A 17,435-nucleotide genomic window follows, 5' to 3' on the forward strand; every position below is an offset into this window, starting at 1 on the left:
GCACAAACACCACATCAAATGTGAATGGTGGATGTGTAAAATAGGAACTGTTGAAGTTTACCAGGTTGTGGTCATAACCTTACTTTATTAAGCGCTGTGTGATAATGTATCATAAACTGCCCTATATAAGTAAAATAGAATTGAACTGAATTGTTCTGCTGCTGCAATGGTCAAATAAAGTGGGCTTTAAAAAATATTAACAGTTCAGAGATGTGACAGTTCACTTAAAGATACCAAACATGTTTTTTAAGGTATCTTTCAATTATTTTATTTCTAAATACTTTTTTATTTTTTTCTATCACATCACGAAGTTACAATAATATGGGGGTCATTTTTTAAAAACCAATCACATTTTCATACATTTGTCGAGCAATGTAATTGCAGTCAGAATATATAAATTAAAGGTAACACATTCATTAAAAAAGGAAAATCCAGCTTTTGCCACAGTAAAACGACATTTTCATTAGGTTTACACAGACCCACTGCTTCTTATATGCTTAAAGCATCTTCACTCACATTTTCCAAATCTGTTTTCTTCTAATATCAAATCATTTTCCCCAACCTTGAATAATGGCACAGTAAAGGTAATTACAGTCGGTTTGAATTCAAACATCCAAAAACAGATGTTTAAACATATCGTTACTAGGAGTCCCCAAACAGAGGACTGTAAACTAGTTGCTGCTGCAGATTAGTGGATGAAAAGGAAAAAGACAAAGCAGATATTCAGAGACAATGGCTATAATAAACATCAATCATTTATGTAAGTCATTCATTTCTAGATTATTACATTGCTCTTTAGATATGTCAGTAAAAAGGCCTCAGCCTTTAAACATTCATGACCACAAGCCCTTCAACTCCAGACTGAACAAAGATTAAGAAAAGTCAATACAGATCAAAGCAAATAGCAGTCCCAGACTTTGTCCTAGCAATCTGGATGACTGCTAATCCTGACAGATGTAAAAATGTGTCCAGACCCCATAATATTTGACCTGTGACAGCATGTGTATGATTTAAATAAATCCTGGAAAGAGGTACTGTAGAAGAAGGATGACTCCCACCACCATGAGTCCACAGAAGAACACCACCAGCCAGATCGGGAAGTATCCTGGAGAAAATACAAAACAAAGAGACAACAGATAGTGAGAGTCTGAGGTAATGAAATATGTTCTCAGTGTGTTCACTGAATGGTGATGTAGGACTAACTTCGGTTGGCGAGAGTATGCACTTGACAACGGCTGTCCACAGCTACACTCAACATGGCTGTTTCGTTATTCCCCTTGATGTTTTTGTACTTCAGAGAGTCAGGTAGGAAGGCAAGATCTGTCACAACAATGCCATGGGACTCCTGTACATAGTACAACTTCTACACACAAACAATAAAATCAAATTGTTAGCTTACAACAAGGTTACTTAGTTGATTTATATGTGCTAGTTTGAATGTGGGTTACCTGCAGAGAGAAAGCAATGTAGATTGATACTGATCCTGTCACAGTGCCAAGGCCAAGAAATGTTCCAGAGTCACTGTCAAAAAAAAGAAAATTTTATGCTGAAAAAATGAAAAAGTTGTTAAAAACCATTAAACTTTCTAAAATCCACTTCACAGAAGTGCTTTTAGAGAACATGTATGTGACGGGCCTACCCATACTGATAGAACAAAAATGAATACAAACTGTCTTCAACTGCTCTTCCCTCAGCCAGCTCGCCAACTGTTCACTTTTCATACTAAATCATCAATTTCTTTAATACAGTGGTAAGAAAAAGTTTGGGCACTCCTGACAATTTCCATTATTTCCATTTATAAATCAATGGGTGTTTGAATCAGCAACTTCATTTTGATCTATCAAAAAACTGACAGACAGTAATATTTCAGTACTAAAACATCTCCAGTTCAATGAAGTTTGATGGTTGCCGAGCATGGACAGCCTGCTTCAAATCATCCCCCAGATATTCAATGATATTCAGGTCTGGGGACTGGGATGGCCATCCCAGAACATTGTTCTTGCTCTTTTGCATGAATGGCAGAGTAGATTTTGAGCAGTGTTTTGGGTCATTATCTTGTTGAAATATCCAGCCCCGACTTCACTTCAACTTTGCGACTGATTGTTGAACATTATTCTCAAGAATCTGCTGATATTAAGTGGTATCTATGCGACCCTCAGCTTTAACAAGATTCCCAGTACCAGGACTGGCCACACAGCCCCACAGCATGATGGATCCGCCACCGACTTTTACTGTGGGTAGCAAGTGTTTTTCTTGGAATGCTGTGTTCTTTCACCGCCATGCATAATGCCCCTTGTTATGACCAAATAACTCAATCTTTATTTCATCAGTGCACAGCACCTTATTCCAAAATGAAGCTGGCTTGTCCAAATGTGCTTTTGCTTACCTCAAGCAACTCCGTTTGTGGCGTGTGCGCAGGAAAGGCTTCTTCCACATCACCCTCCCATACAGCCTCTCCTTGTGCAAAGTACACTGAATTGATTCTTTGGTGGTGGTCTGTGGATTGTCTTTGACCCTTCTAACCGTCCTTCGCCTTTGCCTCGCCGATATTTTTCTTGGCCTGCCACACTTCTGGTCTTAACAAGAATTGTGTTTGTGGTCTTCCATTTCCTCACTATGTTCCTCACGGTGGAAACAGTCAGCTGAAATCTCTGAGAGCTTTTTGTAGCCTTCTCCTAAACCACAATGTGCACAACATGCAATCGGCCACCTTAAATACCTTTTCTCATCATTGGATGCACCTGTCTATGAAGTTCAAGGCTTGATGAGCTCATGAGCAAGCCAATTTTGTGTTCCAATTAACCAGTGCTAAGTTGTTACAGGTATTTAAATCAACAAAATGACAAGGGTCCCCAAATTTTTGCACCTGTCTAATTTTGTCTTGATGCATATTGCACTTCTTTTTGTCCAATAAACCTAGTTTCACTACTGAAGTATTATTGTGTCCATCATTTTTTGGACAGATCAAAATAAAGTTGCTGATCCAAACAACCAATGATTTATTAATGGAAATAATGGAAATCGTCAGGGGTGCCCAAATCTTTTCATACCACTGTATACCCATCTGGTGCTTGTAATGCTCATTTTAGCAGTAAACAGAGGAGAGGAATTATTTTCATCCTTAAAAGGTTAACCTCAAATGTATGATTATTGTTTTGCTCACTTGTGCATGTAAGCTACTTCTAGCTACATAACAGCATATAAAAGCAATGTTTTCAACACCTCACTCGGCTCTCATTGGATGGTCAAAGCTGGAAGACTACCAAACTAGTTATATCAACAAAAAAGTGGCTATGATGATGAGGAGCTTAAATAAGAAGAGGATTCCACTTTCTAGAGCAGGGGTGTCAAAATCATTTTCATTCCGGGCCACATAAGCATTATGTTTGCCCTCAAAGGGCCAGTTGTAATTGTATGTGACTGTATAAATGTAACGACTCCTTAACATATTGGTAAATAATTGTCTCTGCATTTGATTATTATTTATTCCATGTACAAATATTGTGCATGCCTAACCTAAAAGTAAAATGTATGTAGCAGGGCTCCAGAATAACTTTCCAAAGGTAGCAACTTGCTTCGTTGGTTGCACTAGCTAATGATTTGGTCCCCCACCCCATATTTTGTAGGTTCAGCATTGCCACAGCCATTAATGCACCATGCAGCTGATGAATAGTTGTTTTTGCATACCTTAGTTATGTTGCAATGATTTTCAGTGATACAAGACTTGATATTTGTAAAATGTTTAAACCTTAAAATATATTTATTTTGTCACCAGTCCTCTTCTGATATCACTCATTAACTGGACACAGGACACAATTGCTGAACGTGTGTATGAGATGATGGTACATTTTACCGATGTTCTCTAAGCGCCTCACATGCTTCTCTGGTAGATGCAACATTTTACCGATGCTCCCCAAACGCCTCGTATGCTACCAGGTGTCTGCAGCGCAGCATCTCTGACAGGTGAGCGACCAAACATTTGTTGGAAAACAGTGGAAAGCGTGTTCTACACAAATTAGGCCAAGTTGAAAAGTTTTCTATTAGCAGAGTTTTTTATGAACTGACTTTTGTACAAGCTGAGTGCATTTTAAATGTCCAGACCACTGGCCATCATGTTTATAGAGTCAGAACTGTGATCGCTGTTAAAATTTAAATCTTACAGATTGAATGTGGGGCTACTTTTTCTTCCAAACTGACTCAGTCGAGATCTGTCTGCCTGCACCTGAACATATCCTCTCCCTCTCTCACCATTGTGTGTGTGTGTGTGTGTGTTTTGTGTTTGTTTTTTTTTAAACATAATTGGCATTATAGCGTTTTATCACTGGAACACGGTGACAGCTAAACTGAGTGTGTTACCCATCAGGCAGAGAGAGACTGAGTCAATGTAGAAGAAATATGACTATCTTCAACCACAATAACTGGTGCAGCAGCGACCTGTGCCGACGGAAGGAACCAGATCAGCCTGATGATCATCATTCACTTGCGCAGTGCAACCACGTGAAACTTGAACTCGTGACGTGAACTCAAAAGTGGTCACATATGAGAACATTTTGGTCGCAGTCTGGAGCCCTGTGTAGACACATTGCTGTGTTATTATAACAGAAATTATAACATTATAATACGTTATATTATATCAGGTAAATCCTATTAATTTATCAAATTAGGAAACATCCATCTCTCGTGGGCCACATAAAATGATGCGGGCCAGAGTTTGATGCCTATGTTCTCGAAAGCAACTGCTGATGCAGATCAGTTTGAACCAGGGTATTGATGAGGGGAACAGTGCTGGGAGCAGTGACAGGACAAGAATTGTGGCTTTCAACTCAGTGTACATTGGTCTCTACTCAAACAGTAAAACTATTATCAGTGGCGGATCAAGTACTTGGGGCAGTCAGGTGGTGTGAGCAAGACTGAGTCAAAATAAACTGTGTTCATATGTATGGTAATGAAGGAGCCTGGTACCAAGTGCTCACTAATGTGTTTCATTAGTTTCTGGACAACAGCCATAATTAGGGTCTTCGCACCCTCTTTGGGTGCTCAGACCCTATTGGAACTGCTCGGGTTTATTATTATTATTCGTTACAAACAAACGCGTTTTTGAGGTACTCAACGTACTCACACAGTCACCAAACTCGCCACACACATCAGACCTGGCGAAAAAGTTTATAATTAGGGGGAAATACTCCCCTCAATAGCAAAATGGCTCAACAGCGCCACCTACACAATTACAAAAAATGGGCCCCCGAACACACTTTCACATACAGCCGCGAAATTCGGCACACACATGTAACTCGAGACGCACAAAAAAGCCTCAAGAACACATATCCGAAACTCAACAGGAAGTCGGCCACTTTGAAAAAAATGGTGGCTTGCCGCTGGAAATCGGCCATTTATGGCCGATTTCAAAATTTAGCTCATCCTAGGGGGTAAGTCGTACACATTTGGAATTTGGCCAGCACAAACTACACGATGTGGTGATTAAAAGTTATCAAAATGCTCCGCAAAAGTCTGACGGTTTAGAAATGGCGGCCCGTGCAATATTGATCAATGGCCATTTTGTCCATTTTTGGGTGTTTTTGGCATTTGACGGGGTGCCGTCGGAAGGCCGTTTCATCTACACCTACAAGATTCGCTGGGGATGGGTAGCAGCTCGGGACGCGCAAAAAAATCAACAGCACCAAGCCCTAAACCCAACAGGAAGTCCGTCATTTTGAAAAAAACGGTCAGAATGTTGCGATTTTCGCTTATTTTTGCCATTTTCAAAATCTATCTCCTCCTAGGGGGTAAGTCGCACACACCTGAAATTTGGCCAGCACAAACTACACAACGTGGTAGAAAACGGTCCGCAAAAGTCTGACGGTTTAGAAACGGCCGCCCAGGCAATTTGCAGCAATGGCCATATTGTCCATTTTTTTGGTGTTTTCAGCATTCAAAGGAGTGCCGTTGGAAGGCCATTTCACCTACACCTACAAGATTCGCTGGGGATGGGTAGCAGCTCGGGACGCGCAAAAAAATCAACAGCACCAAGCCCTAAACCCAACAGGAAGTCCATCATTTTGAAAAAAACGGTCAGAATGTTGCGATTTTTGCTCATTTTTGCCCCTTTTTTGCCATTTTGAAAATCTATCTCCTCCTAGGGGGTAAGTCGCACACACCTGAAATTTGGCCAGCACAAACGACACGACGTGGTAGAAAACGCTCCACAAAAGTCTGACAGTTTAGAAACGGCCGCCCAGGCAATTTGCATCAATGGCCATATTGTCCATTTTTTTGGTGTTTTCAGCATTCAAAGGAGTGCCGTCCAAGGTCATTTCACCTACACCTACAAGATTCGCTGGTCATGTGTAGCAGGTTGGGACGCACAAAAAAGTAAATTGGCGCCAAGCACCAACTGTCTCAGTCACGCTCCTGTGAGAAGTGAGGACCTGACCAATGCCGCTTGTGGCTTTAATTAACACTTGTTAATCTGATTGGTTGTCCGCATCAGTTATCTCGACTGTTCACACAAATTGGGCTGATCTCGTCATTCAAAATAGTTAGCTGTGGCTGGCTGATTTATTTTTCGGGTACTACTTGTGGCTTTTTAGGCTTGTTTGAAATAGAAGGAAGAGGTGGAGGTGAACATTCAAAAGAGGTGGAGGTGAACATTTAACTTGTGAGACAGATATTTTTTCTGTAGAATGTATTCACTACATTTTTTTGTTGTTGCTGATTTTCTTTAAATACTAATAGGCAAAAACATGAAGTTTATTTTTTAAATTAAACCAAGTTACACTGCAAATGCACTAAGAATGGTATTTCTCATTGGTCTAACGTGGCTCAGTGCGGCCTAAACAGCCAGTTATCAGCAACATTACTTTTTTCAAATCAAAATGCTCTTTCTGTGCATGTGGTAAGAACTTGCTATCTGGGATGGTGCCACATGGCACATCATGAAACAGTAACTGAACCACTTGTATCATAAAGCCAGTGTATACACCAAACATTTAGAGCAGCGTTTAACACATTTACTAAGAAATTCTAATGCAGACTTTGATCTAGAGATTTTATGAATTGGTTACCTAACAGCGAGACTGGAGATCACCTCAGTGCCACAGGAAGCTGTCAGCATGGGCAGCAAGCTCTTGCCATCCCACTTGGTGAGGTAACAAGGAGGAGGTTTTCGGTCTCTTTTATGGGGAATCTGCACTGTATAAAGCCTCAGGGCATCTTTTTGGTCTTCCACTCTACCAAACCTGAAATAAATGGAAATACAACCATAAACATTCACCGCCACAACATTCCAGTGGATGTAGCGAGGTGAATAGCAACAATGTGCTTTCATAGAGAAAGAAACTATGTTTTATTTTGCTTTTGTTACCTGCAAGCCATATATCGATAAGTTTTCTCAGCTAGTTGAGGCATGGTTTCATGCCAGTTTAGACCCATTGCCAGCTGGTTGCCACTCCATACACTGCACGCAAAATCTCGGCCAACAGTCACCAGGTGCTGCATAAGAACACAACACAACACACTGACATTACTAGTAAACCAGCATATCCGTCATCTACAATAAACATCCACACCAACAGGTTACAATGGTTCACCTTGTTCCCTGGACTCATATCCAAGTCTTCAATCTCCCCTTCATGTGCTTTGAAGTCAAATTTCTTCTTCAGGGAAGGAAACTGTAAAAGAACATGTTACTATATTAATTGTATGTTTAAGTAAACAGCTGCATTAAAAAATGTTGATCAAGATATGTCATCCATGCATTTTTGTAATTTCTCCCCATTATTTCCTTTCATAATAATATTCTGTTCACCCATTTTATGCTGGACCTCTGGAATGACGCAAAAGCTGTAGCTGCAGCACAGTTTAACAAACCTTAACAAATACCTCTGAACCAGTGCAAAATATATTGAAGATTTTTAAAAAAGTTTGAGGGTTAACCTCCATTTCAAAATGTATGGATAAAAACCTTGTTTATTCTGGTTTAGCCTGAGGGATTATGTGGTCACTTTGTGTAGTTTATTCAAAACTGTGTCTAACTGAGTCATCATATCCATCCTAAGCAAAATGGTATTTATTTAACATAACAGATGGCCAAATTTATGAAACAAGGTCCAAAATTAAAAGACATTTTTTCCATTTTTAAAAACACTTTGTCTTTTCAGAATCCGCTACCCTCTCAAGTCCAAAAATGATCAAGTAATGGAAAATCACGCAACAGTAAGAAAGTGGAAAAGGTTTCTATGACCCACAAGAAAGACCAAAAGTACGCAATTTAACAGCATAATATTAGTATCCTAAATTACTTCTAGTGTACATTTATTATCAAAAAGGATTCATGGTAATATATCATAAACTGACTAAAGCATATATCACCTCTTTTTTTTTTAGCACTTCTTACGATTTTTGGTGTGACAAAGGTTTGTTTACTAATGATGAAAAACTACAGGGCAGAGATACTAGCTTTTTATCACGTTAACATCCTGCCTACTGAGTTGAAAAGCATTGTATTGATTCACAAATTAATCTAATTCTTGTAGATACATATTGAAGAGCCTGGCAATACTACTAAAACATGGTTAGTATGGCGATACTCTTAATGTATTATTTACCTCCCAAACGCGAATGTGTCCATCAGTAGCTCCTGTAAGCAGAAGTTTTAGGTCAGGACTGAATCTGACCACTTTCTGGAGTGGGTCCCGAGGGTTCAGGTCGGACTGCACTTCAGCCAAACCAGTCACTAAGATATGAGCTGTCTCATCCTTCATATCTGACATGTCTCCAGATGCTGCAGCTCCATCCTGTCCAACTTTGTCTCCTTTCCCTGCTCGTCGCCTGGCACTACCCTGCTGTGCACTGTTGTCTGCTGCAAAGAGAGCACTCATTTTTTATTAGATCACAAAAACTTGGAAATGGGGGAGGCATAGATATTGTCTGTTTACCATTGATTTAGAAAGAATTTAGACCTTCAGTTTGTGCACACTTTGAGTTATACATCTAGATTTATATGCATCAAATTGATATATTTTCCAACCAGTTCATGCTCAATAACACATAATGACAAAGAGGAAATGTGAATGGCAACCTTCAAGTATTCATACTTATATTTTATAGGGTTTGGGTCTGGGCATTGGCTGGGCCACTTAGCTGCTGAAAAGCATGATGCTGCCACCGCTATGCTTCACCATAAGCACGGTGTTATTCAACTGATGAGCAGTGCTTGTTGTTTGCCAGATATTGCAGTTCTGCCCAAAGAGTTAAGGTTTTGTCTCATCAAATCTGAGAATGTTTTTCTTCCAGCTCTTAGTTTTCTTCAAGTTCTGCTGTTTGGTAAACTCCAAGCAGGCAATCTTATAATTTTTTACTCAACAGTGGCTTCTGCCTAACGTCTCCGCTATAAATTCCTAATTGATGGGAGTGCAGCAGAGATGCAGTGTGAATAACAGGATCTTACAATTACAAATGTGAGTCCTTCTAAACTCCAATGTACCACCAGTTAGATAAGACCCATGTGGTGCAGGTGCCAATATCGAAAACACAATTTTATCATTGCATGTCCTATTTTAGTCCATTTATACAGCATTAATAATGTCTGAAGTCACTGAAGAAGAAAAGTATAAGTTAGTCTGACGTGTCAAAGATTGCAGTCCCGTATAGCCAGGGGCTTAAATTGTAAAGCAATATTTTTTTTCCCCCAGCCAGCTTTGGGCTTCACTCCATCAGAGCAGTCTCACTTTTAACAATTGTAATGTACCAATATTAGGAACAACGTGTCACAAAATGATGCTGAAAAACTAGTCTGTATAGTTTTGCAAAGTCTTCACATTACGATCTGAAGTGTCTTGAGATGGCATGTTATCAACGATCAGCTAGTGCTAATGCACAAACATCTTCTATGGCTAATACAACTATTGCAAGTATTTACAAACAAATATTTTTTTAAAAATGCAATATGTATAGCATATTTAGCAGGTACATTTCAGACTGTAGCAGTAAGGCTCACCATCTTTATGAATAATTTTGCCTCCTCTCTGTGTGCAGTGTTTAAACTTCATCAAACAGCAGGTCCCGTCCTGTCCTGCAGCAATCACACCATTACCTACAGCCATGTTCATAGTAGCACGTGTGTCAGTATCATGAGCGTGAAGGAGACTGGCGCTGTACTGGTGTTCTCCAACCAGCTGCAGATCCAGGAAATGCTGAAACACACAGTTGTACGTCTGCTACTACTGCAACTGGTTTACACTGTCACAATGCCAGTAGTCCAGATATCCATTCATCTACTCAAACTAAACGGGCTAAGTAACTTTAAATAGTACTTTTGCAAAATACATACATGACTGTGCAAAAGTTTTAGGCACTTTAGATGTTTAGATTCTTATCCATCACATATTACTGTCAAATTCATTCAGCAGCATGATGAGCCCTAGCATCCAGACAGACTCATAAAGAACTATCTTCAGGGACAAGGAGTCCTAGAACAGATGGTCTGACTGCACAGAGCCCTGGTCACATTAACATAATGGAGTCAGTTTGGGATTACATGAACAGACAAGACACTGAGACAGACTAAATCCACAAGGATCGCAGCAGGTTCTCCTGACTACCAAGCACTTTACCATTATGCATACAAGTGTATCTAAGAGAATCTAAATCATTGATTTAATTTTTGTTAACTATTATTATTTTATTTAACTTTGTATTATTTAAATAACTGTTCATAGTATCCTAACTTTAAGTGCCTTCAACTTTTGACAGTATTTGAAGTAATCACGCATAGCTATGAGTGAAGAATTTGACACCATTCACAGCTTATAGACAAAATGGTGCAAATCAAAGAACAGAAGAGAAAGATCAGAAAACACAAATCAGCCAAATATGGAATGTGCTATCAAATTTGTGAAGCTTCAGTTTTGTAAGATATATGTATGTGCATGTGTTGAAGAGCTTTCAGGGCCACTGTGGTATTCTATTAAAGGAAGAAGTTAATCATTAAAAAAGCTTCATTTTCATACTTACCACAGCGTTCTTTATGCCTGTCTTGGAGGCCCCCCCTCCGCCTGCTGTGATCACTAGTCCTGTATTAGGATCCACTTTAATGGAGTATAAAGGAAAAGGGGCTCTATACAGATCTGGCATCCTCCTCTTCCCCATTGTTCTTCATAAAACTGCAGTTCTCGACCACACCTGTGGAAAACCAGGTGCAAATTTATCTGTCACATTCTATATCCCCCATCCGCTAGGGATGAAGTGAGGTTGCTGTACCCCTTCAACAGCTGTGTGAGACATGTTGTTTAGAGGGCATGTGAACAAGCTTAAAAACAAGGCGATTCCACAAAAGGAGGATTCAGACAAGGAGCACTTACCAGTGGCATGTTTACGACCAAATACTGTCACAATTAAATACCATAAGCATTTTGTGAATGAGGACTAAGGTAATGAATGTTCAAAATAGTCCAAAAAAAATGTTAGTGGAGGCAGGATTTGTATCTCTTGGAATCTGAGAAGCAGATTATTAATTAGAAATTAACAACAAATTAAAACTTTAAAAAAATATATATATTAGTTAAGAAATTTTTGAGCAAAATGTGAACCATTCTCTTGTTCCAGCTTCCCCACAGTGAGGATCTGCTGCCTTCTCTGTTTCAAACTAAACTCAAAATGGAATATTTTAGACAGTTGGTCTTCAAAAGATGTATGCATAGAACACATTGGTTCTGACCAACAGTCATGGCCATAAATTCACTATTTTCTCACGTTTCAGCAAACTAATTAACATGAGTACAATCAAGTTTTACCTCAGAAGTGCTCATTTTCTTAAGAATTTTATAATTGTTAATTGGTGACATTTTTCATCAACATAAAAAATGGACACACTCAACTGTAATTGTGGCAAAACTTTCACCATCCTAGTAAATTCCTTTTGCACACATTGCAGTTTACAACTGCTTTTGTACCCAGCTACGTCTTTCTATTCTTGATTTAGAGATTTATAAGTTTTCAGTTACGGTTTCTGCAGATCACTTCAAGTTGTGAGATATTTAGATTTGTTTAATAATAATATGTTTCTAGAGATTTTAAGGTCAGGGGCCTGAGTCGGCCACTTCAAAAACTTCAGTTTGGGTTTTTTTTTTTTTTTTTTTTAAGTAGTTGATGGTGGCCTTTAAGTATATTTTTGATCATTGTCCTGCACAGGTATGTTTATTCTGATTACAGAATAAATGTTGCATAGTTGAGGCTAAGTTTGTTTAAGGAAGAGATGACAGAGTCATGTGGAGCCTGTTACTTGATTTAAATTATTAAGATTGATCTAGACTTTCTGATGTGCTTTGGCTTTAACAGCGGCTTCAATTTAACCGCAAATAAAAGTTTCATGGTGACGACTGAGTTGGTCTCAGATGACTGTCAGTGTCAAGAACGCAGCACATTGTCCACTCTTGTCTTCGTTTCTGTCGCAGTACTTGTGTGCAACATTGCTTAAATTTCCTCGGCTCGTCGTGGGGCTATGCAGCTTACGGAATAGGCCACCATCATAATGTTGAGAAAATGGCGACAGTTGTGAATAACAAAACCTTCGGGTTTTGTTTTGTTTTTTATTTTTTACAGGAACGTGAGAGAAAGCCAATGTTATCATAGCCACGTTGTAGCTAATATGTCAATATCGTCTCGCTGTAATGGCTGCAGTTAGCACTCCAGTCTTCTTGAAATCTACCTTATCAGTGATTTAATTTGAGGTCCCCTACCTCTGCAGTTATTCCGGTTTATCTTGCGTTGCTATTTCACTCTATTGTTAAATACTGCATTTGACGGTTTCATATGTAACTGTCAAAAGGCATAGGATGAGGAGGAACTAAGCGACAGCAGCTAAGTATATGCTAAAAGGAAGCTGAACAGGCACTTCCCGATCTACACGTCAGCATCATAAAGGAACGTACACTGCGTAATGACGTCATCGAACAGCAGTCACGTCGGCTCGTTCGAAGCAGCGTCTTTGAAAGACAAGGCTCGTCTCATTTCACTAACTTCCGGAGGACAGACGCTCGAGGATCGCGGAGGCTGTCCAGAAGAGCTCTGTGCAAGGATGCACAGGTGTATCCTCGCTGTGTCCTCGATTAAATATTCTGTGCAGCAGTGCCATTAAAGAGGCGTATATATATATATACTCAGATAATGTTGGTTTTGCTGCTATTTTGTTCATTGTAATACAGCTGTTTCTTTTAATTATGCTATTTATTCTATTATTTCTGTTTTATGTTATTTTATATTTATTTGTGTTTAAATAAACATTGAAAATCTCAATAACTGTCCTTTTTTATTTCTATGCTTAAGTTTTTAAAGATATTTCTATCTGCTTTGTGTAGCAGAGTGATTCTACAAGCAAGTCAGTGTGTTCATTGGGTGGTTTCAGAGTTACAAGGGTCTGTAAAAGCAATGAAAACAAGTGGCTACAGCAATTTACTGATATTAGAAAATGTAATTTTTACTTGTGAATACTTTAGTACCAAGGATGTATTGAAATATTTAAGAGGTATGCCAAACAACGCTAAATTTGGCTGGATTAGAAAATGCATGGGTGGTGAATTGAAGAGCCGTTTGGGAGCCGAAAGAGCCGGCTCTTCTTGGTGAGCTGAGCTGAATGCTCACTCAAAAGAGCCGTAATTCCCATCACTACACCGAACAGTTACTGATAAGTGTTCTTATACAGTTAATGAATATCTATTTATGTCTAGCTTTCAGAAAACAGACCATCGAAAGCAGAGATCCAAAATGGCATTTGCCCCCACACAGAGCCACAGAAGTGAGTGATAGTTGCTGCAGGAGCCACAAATGTTTTTGAGTATTGATCACTGGATTAATAGTTTTGTTTTATTTAGTTCTCATGGTGATGTATTGTCAGACAACTGTGTGAAATTCATCTAATAGGAGTGCTAATTACTTCCTTTTTTTTCCCCCTATCTAGCCGCAGTCTGGCTAATTGGTGACAGCTACGTCCGACGTGGAGCAGAGAGGGCTGCGGAGACCATGGGAAGCAACCTCGGTGTTGATGGGATCCTCATCCACTGGTTTGGTTGGGGTGGTCTGAGGTGGAGAGGCCTCCTTCCTTTTTTCAAGCAGTGTCTACAAGGAAGAGCAGTACCTGATGTTCTCCTCATCCATTGTGGTGGCAGCGGCCTGGGCAACATTTCAAGTGTCAAACTTGTCCAAACAATGAAAGAAGACCTGCACCACCTCCACCTACAGTTTCCAGGACTGAAAATCCTCTTTTCTGGCATCACCCAGAGATGTAGGTGGAAGGCTGGCACCAGTACGCCCAAAACAGACAAAGCACACAAATTTGTGAACAGTGTTATGGCTACATATGTTCATTCTTTAAATGGTGGATTCATTCATCACCCTGTCATAAGGCTTGACACTCCAGGGCTATTTTTGCATGATGGAGTTCATTTGACCACTCGGGGGAAATGATTTATTTTATTTATTTTATTTTATTTTTTTAACAATTTTTTGGAGTCTATTAAGGCCCAGCTTCAGCAACATTAAGCAAGTTGAGTCTTAATGGTTTATTGGTAGCCACAGACATAGCCAAAAGTGTCATGCCTTATGTAATGAGTGTTTTTTTTATATATATATATTTTATTTCATAACACTGTTCACTCATACCAGCCATGTGTTTCCCACCCCTGTCCTCTCCAATTGTGACAAATTGTAAATAGTTTAGAATTCATGGTTTTACAGTTATTTATACTTGTTGTTATCAGTTATGTAGCTCTACTACCTCTTTTTATAAATCAAACTGTTCTGTTAAATGTTTACATTATTTTTTGTTTGTTTGTTTTTTTAAGCATTTGTAGTTAATTTTTTTGGAAAATGGAACTTTCAATGTGCAGATGTGTTGATGGTTTTTAATGGTTCATAGTGTGTATAAATATTAACAACAGCAACATGTACAGTTCTGTAATGACACAAGACCACATTGCTGACTTTGCCAGGATTTGTAAATTAATTACAAGGCTATGTGGATGATGAGTTTAGTCAATGGAAGCAAAGAAACACAAAGCACATTTAAATACAACTACCATATCTGTAGTTTAGAATAAAAGTAATGTGCAAGTGTTGTACTACAATAAAATTTCAAGAATCTTTCAGACAAAACAAAAGGACATGCAATACCATTTGCTAAACCTAGCTGACCTAACAGACACAGTAAAGAGTCCGTATGCCTAATACATATTTTTAAGAAGCAGTAAACATCTGTTCCAGGAAATGGAAATGCTCAATTAATCACCTGCTAAACAACAGCTGTAATGAAGTAAAAGGGAAGACATAGAACCTCTGAATGCTAAGAACAGAGATGAAAAAACTTTTGAAAGAGCTGATCTGTCGTTCCATCAGAGGAAGCTGAACTGGAAATGGTCGACTCAGGATGTTGTCCATGCAGTGTTCTTATTCACAATCAGATGAATGGCACCGGATAAGGTCTTCCTTCTGCTGGCACCACTCATTCATTTCCAGTTTGGAGAACTCAGAACTTTGGAATTACAGCAAAAGACAAACACTTTGGTTAAGATGTAACAATCAGGGTAAGGAGCAGGGCAAGAAAAGGCGGCAAAGAGTGGAAAGAAGAGATTGAAAATAATCAAATGGATTCATTCTGCTTAACAATGTGTGGTGTATTTTGTTATTTCAGGCATTCCTTTAAAAGGTGAGTATCGTCAAACACCTAAGACTTTAAAGCCAAAAAAAGATAATAAAGAGGAAAAAAAGTGATTTTCTTAAAAAAAAAAAAAGTCATTATTCTTCATGTTCACCAAATTATGGCACTAAGAACTAAACAAAAAACTAAATAAAAAGGGTGACATCATGATCATGCTCTGTGTGCTCTAACAAGTAACTGATGATTTGAATAAAACTGGCTATCCACACATGCAGCTTAATTTTTACTAGTTACACCCTGTTAGGTTTTGTATATCAGCTACTCTCACCATTAAATATTAGTGAATGTAGAAAATCCACCATTGAATTACTGCATAAAAATGTATATGTCTACCATCATGTCTTTGAAGAACTGATCCTCCTCAAAGTGCATACTGCATAGCCGTGACGTTTTTGATGGGGTCCACTTCTGTCTCCTCATATTCACCAGCCACTGCTTCAGCCTGTTATCATCACCTAAAGGAAATCTGTTGGAAGAAAAGACTTTACTGCTGTGCATTCAGACTTAACTTTCAAGAATGATGTGTACAACAGCAGTGTTGTTGATTTTAGCAATAATTTGATGTTAAGCCAAGTGGGGTAAATAGAACTCTTTTTTTTTAAGTAATGAAAAGTAACAAGAGTCACATCTGTAAAGGTGAGAAAAGGTACATTATTAAACAGGATCAACACTTGTATCTGTAATGTAAAGTAGAAATAACGACCTTGGCACCCAGAAATTTCACATTCACAGCATAGGAAAAATCATGCAGCAAAGCAATCACTCCTCCAGATTATAGTATATTCAACTTTTAATGTAGGTAACGTGTTGCAATATGTTATCCCTACACACAGTCGCCATAGGTTTACACTGCACCGTTACATGAAAAAGGAATTTCCATCCATCATCTATGTGTAGTGGGAGCATCTGTCTGGAAAGTTTGGTATTTCCAGATGGCCCTTGAACACACCATCAGATGTAGGTCAGCTCCTCCCATTGCCCAGCCCCTGATTGAGGGTATTTAAAGCACCTGTGGCATCATGGCTGCCCTTTTGTGTCTGTTTGAGTGCCACATGGGCTGCTGGTGACTCTGAGGTAGGTGCGTTGTGTGGATTGTGGACAGGGTTTTGACTGTTTTCAAGCTGTAATTCATTTTCATGATGGCGACATTCATTTGTTTGACAGTCTTCCCTGCATACTGGTATCTGTTGGTTGAGGTTTATGCCAAGCTCGCCTGCCTTGGCTTAATGTGGACGTTGCTGATTTCCCTAGTATCCATTTAACAAAGACCGTTACATCAAGGTATGAATAGTCTACTCAGCAGTTAAGAAGGGTGACTGTTAAAAGGTAATTGTTATAGCCATGTTATAATCATGTTATAAACCTGTTATTAACATGTAATGTCTTTTGTTGTGTTGTAGGGTGTTATCAGCTGCTGTTTTGCCTTAGTTTGCTCTTGTTTGCCTCTGTTTTGTCCTCGCCTGTCTTAGTTTGGCTATGTTAGCCCAGTGGTCGCATTTTAGATTGAACAAACTGGTTTTATGACAATTCCCATAGGCTGGTGGACAAGGTTGCTGGCTGGTGGTGGAGGTTGGACATTGTGTGGTTTTCTTTCACAGCTTGTAGTGGTAAGAGCACTGGGGCACCTTATCTTACACCGGTGTGATAGTCCTGACTGATTGCTGTGCGCTCACGAGTAGTTGGTGATTTGTTTCACCTCTGGACATTTAAGTAAGTGACCACCCCTCTC

The 17,435-nt window shown here is 39.1% G+C and overlaps 1 protein-coding gene across 2 annotated transcripts; it reads right to left on the reverse strand.

Annotated features, from left to right (window-relative positions):
• Positions 1–242: 242 nt before the first annotated feature.
• Positions 243–12,885, reverse strand: preb (prolactin regulatory element binding). 2 transcript variants are annotated; one of them, XM_008291348.1, is made up of 10 exons: positions 12,735–12,885; positions 11,011–11,178; positions 9,995–10,190; positions 8,604–8,854; positions 7,587–7,667; positions 7,361–7,488; positions 7,062–7,235; positions 1,449–1,521; positions 1,204–1,363; positions 243–1,105 (listed from the first exon to the last, which is right to left on the reverse strand). In XM_008291348.1, exons 2-10 carry the CDS (start codon positions 11,143–11,145, stop codon positions 1,011–1,013), a joined length of 1,293 nt encoding a protein of 430 aa, XP_008289570.1. In that variant the 5' UTR covers positions 11,146–11,178; positions 12,735–12,885; the 3' UTR covers positions 243–1,010. The 2 variants fall into 2 exon arrangements, with proteins under 2 accessions (XP_008289570.1, XP_008289569.1); XM_008291347.1 differs by having other exon boundaries at positions 8,604–8,857.
• Positions 12,886–17,435: the final 4,550 nt, after the last annotated feature.

Source organism: Stegastes partitus, unplaced genomic scaffold (genome assembly GCF_000690725.1).
Source record: "Stegastes partitus isolate 25-593 unplaced genomic scaffold, Stegastes_partitus-1.0.2 Scaffold737, whole genome shotgun sequence".
Classification (NCBI taxonomy): domain Eukaryota; kingdom Metazoa; phylum Chordata; class Actinopteri; family Pomacentridae; genus Stegastes; species Stegastes partitus.